Source organism: Protopterus annectens, chromosome 16.part0 (genome assembly GCF_019279795.1).
Source record: "Protopterus annectens isolate FY-2018-M chromosome 16.part0, PAN1.0, whole genome shotgun sequence".
In the NCBI taxonomy this organism is placed as follows: domain Eukaryota; kingdom Metazoa; phylum Chordata; order Ceratodontiformes; family Protopteridae; genus Protopterus; species Protopterus annectens.
Window position 1 is genome coordinate 387812378 of NC_056750.1, and position 7898 is coordinate 387820275.

The 7898-nt window shown below is 37.6% G+C and overlaps 1 protein-coding gene across 7 annotated transcripts in view; it reads left to right on the plus strand.

The window, feature by feature from the left end:
* Nucleotides 1-6885, plus strand: part of LOC122790699 (dual specificity testis-specific protein kinase 1-like) — a 1196153-nt gene extending 1189268 nt beyond the window's left edge. For all 7 annotated transcript variants that reach the window (XM_044058245.1, XM_044058246.1, XM_044058247.1 and 4 more), the window contains one exon: nucleotides 5946-6885. In XM_044058245.1, coding sequence (XP_043914180.1) covers nucleotides 5946-6047 — 102 coding nt within the window. In that variant the 3' untranslated portion in view covers nucleotides 6048-6885. The remainder of the gene's footprint in view (nucleotides 1-5945) is intronic.
* Nucleotides 6886-7898: the final 1013 nt, after the last annotated feature.

Genomic DNA, 7898 nt, shown 5'->3' on the forward strand with positions numbered 1-7898 from the left:
ATGCACTACATTGATAATGCACTTTTGCAAAAGCCGATTCACCGAATCAGAAAAAAAAGCCTACTTTAAACAATGTTTTGCAGGGGGGCAAGCCCCCCTGCACCCCCACACCCCCCCTACTTAAATATACTAACTCCGATATTGCATTACAGTGGCGAAAAGGCTATATTTCCTTATCCCCACTGTAACCTGCTTCGGCAAAATCGTCTTTCGTGAAAGTGCACTTCCGATGTAGTGCACTTTCGCTTAAGTGGGTTCAAACTTCTGTTTCTCGATAAACTGTGTTTTCGACAAACAGGACAGCCATATATATATATATATATATATATATATATATATATATATATATATATATATATATATATATATATTGTACATTTTTATAAACACAGGTGATTCAGAGTACAGGAAGATTAACCTTTATACTTGCTTCTGTATGTGTATGTGCATGTAATTTGCATTTCACATGCAGTTTTATTCTAGAGTGGGAGGATGACAGGCCAACTGTCATTCCATCATTCTTTTTCATATATATTCCCCCAACCCAATTTCCAGTTGTATACATACAGTGCATTTACAGTATACTAAGCTTGATATCCGAATTCACCAATTGCATTCTCTAGCAGAGTCATGACAAATTTCTGAAATTTGCTAAAATACTTTAAAAGGTTTAAAGTATAATCTTTTTCTGCTAGTCCTTTTGGGTGTTTCTGACAGACACATACACACACACACACACACACACACACACACACACACACACACACACACACACACACACACACACACACACCAACAGCTCTTCATCCCACTGGTGCAGCTGCTAAGAACTGGGAGTCAGATGCATTCTCTGTGGCTGTAGGGTTATTTTGTCTGTGCAGATAAGAACCACTGTTGTCATTCTCAGAGGAAGGAGTGGGAAAAAGTTTATCATATAGCTGCGTTAGGATGCCTGATATCTGGGATAGTGTCCTGCCATAAGATATTTTTGAAGAGAGTCTCCAAGGAAATGAAAACAAAAGATTAAGAATGTTACTTCTCCTGTTCCTGTTAATATGGACAAAGAAGACTTGCTGGGATTTGCTACAGAATTAATTTCTGCGTTTAATATTTCAAATCCTCTTTCTTCGCTTCTTCAATAGTAAAAGGAAAAAAGATTTCCCTGTCATTCTGATACTGACTCCCAGTCAGAAGAACAAGGCAGGGCATGGAATGAGAATTTGTTTGTTTGTGTCTTTCGGCTTTTTCCCGGTTAGGGGTCGCCACAGCGGAACTCCGGTCCGCTAATGATTGGCAGTAGATTTTTACGTGTTGGCTTGCCGGGCCTAACGCACAACCTTCAACGAGGGAACGCCCATTCACGCATGTCGCCACACAGAAGACACTCTAACTGAGAATCGAATGGGCACCGTCTAACTGTGAGGCGACAACGCTACCGCAGCACCACCACCGCAGTAGGGCATGGAATGAGAATGTTTTTCTTTAATAATTTCTCCACAAACTAATAATTTTGATTTTGTGGAAGGTGTTACTTCAGATTTCCTTCCAGAAGAGCTATCTTTTTTTGAGACCTTAGCTAAAATGAAAGAGATATTTCAGTGGGAACAGAATGAAATCTCTATTTCCCAGCAAAAAACATTATGATTTGGTGCAACTGATATTCCACTGACTGCAACTGTACCTCCTGTCTTATGTGATTTAGAGGATGTTTTCTTAACCTCTTGCAGTATGCGTGACACTCACCCTCCACCTAAAATGTGTGATAGTTCATACAAGGTACCTTAGACTCATAAACCTCTTTTCAAATTCTAAATTAGACCCTGCAGTTATTTCCTTATCTAAATGTCTGCTGTTAATCATATTATTAATGCTTACCCCATTCACTCTGACAATGATGGAAAAGCTTTTAATAGATATGGAAATAATTTTTCTTTCTTCTGCTCCTTTAACTTTCAGAATTTTGATGTACCAGACCTATGTTAACATTTTTCTGATATCTTCTGAGGCAAAAAAAATCATAGACTGCATTAATTGTATCTGCTTCTGTTGTAACCAAATATTCCTTAAAGTGTTCTTATGATTTTGTTGATGCTGTCTCCAGAGCATGCTCTGTGTTCAGTTATGAGAAGAAGTTTAATAAAAACTTTCTCTCTAACTTAGCAATTTATGCAACAAGATGCTAACAAACAAGTTTTAAAAAGCAAAGGTAAGGAGGCTACAAAAAGAAAGGGAAAGCTTCCTAGCAGAGCCATGGCTGGCTTATCTAGTCCTTCAATTTAAGACCAGTAAAAAAGGGCGTTTACTGACTGTAGGAAGGTGATTGGTCCATGGGTTTCCCTACAATATAAAACATGCCCCCTAGATCTTTTAAATACAAAAAGGACTTCTGCTGGACTGATTGTAGGAAAATCACTGGTCTTTAAGGGAAGAACAAAAAAGAAAAGACACTGGCTTCCACAGCAGCCTGTCCACCCCCCCCCCTTTACAAATGAAGAACAAAAAAAAAGTGACCTCTTTCTGTACCAGCATACTACACCCCAACAACTTCTCCCCTTTGCTCCACCCTTGCTATTCCAATAAGTCAGAATAACAATTTCCCTCTCCAGATCCCCCCCAACACCCATGTTAACAATCTGTCTCTTAGCCTAAGTCTGCATGATCCCCAGTGGCATCAGCGTGTCTTAGCCAAATGGGTGAAAATCATTCACTGGTGATACAGATGTCAGTGGAGTCTTCCTAGTGCTTCAGAAATATTGAGTGCTTTTACCCACCCATTGCGTGCCTTTAAAGAGGTGAATCTTACAATTTTACTTCAGGGCAACTTGGATGTGCTTCTGGGTACAATATATTTTGCTTCTCTTTTAGGGAATATTATTGTCTGCTGGCTGTCCAATCTCAGAGGCAGATGTCAAACAAGCCGTTATAAAGAAATCTATAGGAACTATTCCAGGCTTAGATGTGCTTTCTGCAGAAGTATACAAGTGGGAGAAAAATCTCTCCCAAACTTTTTGAAACCTGCTAACTCCATATAATTAAAAGGTGCTTTCCTTCCCTTCCTCCTAGCTGCCGGCCTTAGACATAGGCCAACTAGGCGGCTGCCTAGGGCGTCGCTCTAGAAGGGACACCTTTCCAGTATTTATCTGTGTAGGTAGACCAGGATGGGGGCACTGAGTGGTGTCATTGGGGGGGGGGTGCCATGGACCCTTTTTGCCTAGGGCAAAAGTTGACCTAAGGCCACTCCTGCATCTATAGCAGTCATTTTGAAACCATACAAAGATCCTCTGCAGTTGACCTCCTGTAGAACAATTTTAGTTTTAAGTCATTATTATTATAAGTTGCTATGTTAATTATAGCCTATAGAGTAGCCAAATATTTACCCTGTCTGCTACATTTTGATTAGATGGGTTGTACTGCTGAATGTACAATGTTTGATAACTTAATTAAAACCTTTTTAATCATAGAGGATACTGGCACCTCTCGTACACACAGCAGTTAACTCTTCTGATTGTTGGGTTAGATGCAGGTACTTCAATAGAGTCACTTGGTAATTTTTATTTATTTTGCTATAGCATATGACTTTTCTTGATATTTTATATACTCATTACAGAGGTTGTACCTTGGCTCTTTGACCCAGAGTAATACTGGAGCTCGTTATTCTTTTTCTTTTGAATTATTATAGAGTACCATGCAGGGTTGCCTATTATCACTATGTTTTGCATTATATATTGGGAGCCTTTATCAATTAAAAGTAGATGGCCTAATACTGAGGAAGTATTTCATGTCAAATGTAACTCATCAGCTGTCACTATATGTGGACAATCTCCTTTTATATTTAAAAAATCCTGAAGTTGATCTGTCAGAAATCTGTAGGTTACTGCAAAACTTTGGGGAACACTCAGTGTATAAAGACGGTGTTCAGAAAACTGAGGCGTTTAAATTTCATTATGCTCCATCTCTGGGCCTTCTTCAAAAAAATATCCTTTTTTTAGAAAAAGATGCTCCCATACAATACTTGGGACTCCTTGCCTCCTCTGTCAAGAATCTAAAGAGTTTTGGTTACCAGGACTACAAGTTTACTCCAGAGGTAGAAAGTAATTAGTTTTGATATTCCTTAAAGGGTTTGAGCCATTAATTGCTTATACTTCCTTTGAGCCTGTACTTGGCTCAGGGTCTTATGTATTCGGCGGATGTTAGTCTATTAACATAAGTAACAAATTTTAACTATTGCATGGTCTGGACATAATTATGGGGTTGCAAAACAAATTATTTTTCTACATGCTTTTCTGAAAGGACATGTCCTTCCAGACCTTGTCAAATATGTAAATGCAGATCACTATTAAATATTTCTAACGTTGAGCGTTGAATCCTGTAATTCCACCTGGAAACAGTTCTCCCCTCATTGGGGTGTTTCTCCAGACTTAGTATGACTGTGTGATTGGGGGGGGGGGGCATTCAAAAGGAGCATTTGTACTTGTGTTTGAGATTATAAAATCATTTTACAAAATCTGTGGGGAAATTATTTAAAGCACCGGAAGAGACAGCTCCTTCCTATCCAATATTCCTTATGTTTGGTATTTCTTTAAAGGGTAAATGTCAGGACTAGAGGTACTGGAATCCATTATTTGTAGCAGATGGCATTGTTTCAAGTCTAGAGATACTGGAATCCATTATTTGTAGCAGATGGCATTGTTTCATGTCCAGTGTTTCCTCAAATATCTGGGCTGTGAACCCGATTAGACAGCCTTTACATACATCCTTGCCTTGAGAAGCGCACCAGCTTTGCATGTTTGGAGTCTCTTTACATTATCTCCTTCCATTGTTCTCTTGTATTACATGTGTTTTCTTGTATTATATTACATTAAGATTACTAATTGCAAAGAGGGTAGCTAAATAAATCTATGTATGGAATTTAACAGAAGAATTGTTATCTCATGGCAGTCTTGGATAAAGAGTTTTTTATGCTTCTTAGGTCTGTAAATTAATCTAGAAAATTCAGATTTATTGGCTGGCAATAAGTTTAATTTTTTAGTACTCCTGCATGGCTGGCAGTACTATTTCCCAATGCTGTTTCCTTATGCTGTAGATGTGGGTGCCAAGATCTAGGGGATTGAATGCATAATTTCTGGAAGTGATATAAGCTGTCTTGGTTTATAAGGAGCCTACAAACTAAAATGCAAGATACTTGGTGTAGGCTAACAAATCTTGCATGGTTGGTATCCCAGTTATTCTTTTTGGGTGTAATTACATTTATACAGCTTTCTAAAGTAGAAGCAGCTGCTCTTAATTTTGTTTTTTTTTTTGTTGGCAAAATGTGTTAGTGAAAAAGTGGAAGCAACCACATTTTGATACATTTCTGTATTTGCTTTGTATAATAGATGTTAATAAGTGACTGGTTAAATGCATCTACTTAGTTTATTAATTTGACAGTAATGTTACTGCGTTTTCTCCTTTGTTGTAACATTTGTTTTGTTTACTTTGTTTAATAGTTGTTAATAAAGTAGTTTGTTTAGAAAAACAAAAAGCTATGCAAGTCCAGACAGTATCAGGTGATCTTTAAGAGGGCTGTCTGCTCCCTCCTCCTAAATATGACACTTGATTTGCTACCTTTGTAGCAGTAGGACCTTTTGATAAGTATCTTGCCAGTTAGTATGTTTTATTGTAACAGTGTTTTTTGGGAGTAAGAAATAACGATCGTGGGGATGTACGTGTCATAAGGATTCTGTACCCTATGCGTGGGAATTCAACATTTTTACAAACAGCCATGTAACAGGGTAAAAGACATATACACATGTTCCTGCAATTGCAGAGGGCCTTTATAAAAGATCATCTGATATGGTGAGATCTCCAGTATCTGTTACCTCTGAAATGTATCTTATCCTGATAAAATGATGTCTACGTTCTTGTAATTCTATCCAGTTTTTATTTCCTTTAATTTCTTCATTCAGGTGGAGGCATTCAAACGACCATCTTTTACAGAGCTCTTGGACGAGCTGGAGGACATAGCAGACATGCTGGAATCGAATAAAGAAAGTGAACTCACTGGGTAAATCTGGACATTCCTTTCTCCTTATGTGACATCTGTATTTGTCCCAGAGATAACATTTCTGTACATAGCCAGATATGCAAATTTTAAAGAAGAACAGCTTCGGTTTCCCTTTCAACTTCATAAAATAATGCTATCTGGGATAACCATTTTAACTTAACAAGAAGACTGCGCCAAAGTAAACATCTTCAGGTTCTATTATGGAGTTTTTTTCCCCTTAAAAATACTACCTGGATTACAAATGACAGACTTTTAATGTGCCTTGTGCAGAATTTATGTAACAAAATAGCTCAGTGCAGAAATCATTCCATGATCGGGGACAAGCACAGCAATTGCCAACAAGTCAGGGAAATGCTGCTGCCTAAACTAGAGGTTTTACATGATGAAGCTGAACAGATGTTTGTGAGATAGCTGCTGTCATGTCTTCAACAGGATTTGGTATTGCTGTACTGCCCTTCCTATTCCTTACGGTTTATTTCAATTTTTTCTAGTTGTTATTTATATTGTTTGCACCTAATAAAAGTTTTAGCTTGTAACATTTGCAATTTAAGTTACTTTCTTACATTTTGTAAAATTGTCTTAAAAGATTTCCTACTTTCTTGTGTTTTACTCATCTTGGAAGTATTGTTGTGACCCTATCTGACCTATCGCTACACGTCATATAGTGAAGTTTGCTTTGCCCTTCTCTTTGCTTTCATTTCTGATTTGGCACAGCACTGCAGAAGCTGAGTTGAATTTCATAACTGGTATGTACTTCATAACTGTTTATTACTTTTTTTCTTCATTCGTTTGTCATTGGCCAAGATGCCAGGCAGTCCATCATTAAACATTTAAAATGGTAACTTGTTTGAGAATATGATTTCACAAACATAATTTTATTTTTGCTGTCTCTATTTAAGGAGACATACACATTTTAGTTAATTTCTCTTTTCAGCACCAATTGAAGCAGTGCGAGTGTGGGTCACATTCTCACTTTAACTTACCAAACCAATAACAAATGCAAGGTAAGTCCCTTCTTCTAGTGTATGGACACTATGTATTTTGAAACTGCATTGGGAAAGGGTCAATATTTTTTTCAACTAGCAGGTACAGATCTCCTTCTTGCAATTCTGTAGTACTGAGTGACCATGTATTGTAAGTACTTCAGTTAAAGCTAATAATCTTGCATTTCCTTCATGATTGTTGTTGAGCAAAAAAAAAAAAAAACCTGCACTAGATTCTGTTGTCATTTTCTTTCCAATGTCAGGTCTGTTAGTAGTAGAAAGAGTTTGTAAGGCTAGAGTGTTATCTGCTGGATGATGCAACTTCCTAGATGTCAATGCTTTATTTAATTTCCTTTCGGGTAATCAGGTTTCTGGATTTCATTGCATTTGACCGTGGCATATTTTATCCCATGTGTCATAAAACTGCCTTACATTATTCCTAGCATTACTGACACATCTAACACATGCTTTAACTGTAGTTTATTAAGTAGGATGTTTCAGTTGTCCACCACCCTTTTTTGAGAAGTAATACTTCCATTAGTTCCCCCCAAAGTGTCTCATTTTATTTTCAGTTTGTGTCTGGTAGTTTTCTTTTTTTGAAAGACTGTGCTGTTGGACTGTGCTGCAAATCTCGGGATTGTTTTCATAACTGGTAGTTTGAACCGGGACTATATGGCTGCAGTTTTTTGTTTGTCTCTATGTGATGTCAATGAAAAAACTGAATATATGATGACATTATGTGGGGGAGGGTAGGTGTTTAGCCTTATAAATGGGTCTATATTACATAATCAAAAAGTAATTTAATCGGCCTGCACTTCCATCAAAAATGCCGTTTGTTGGAGAGAGGGAGCGAATACAGTAACAGTGAAGAG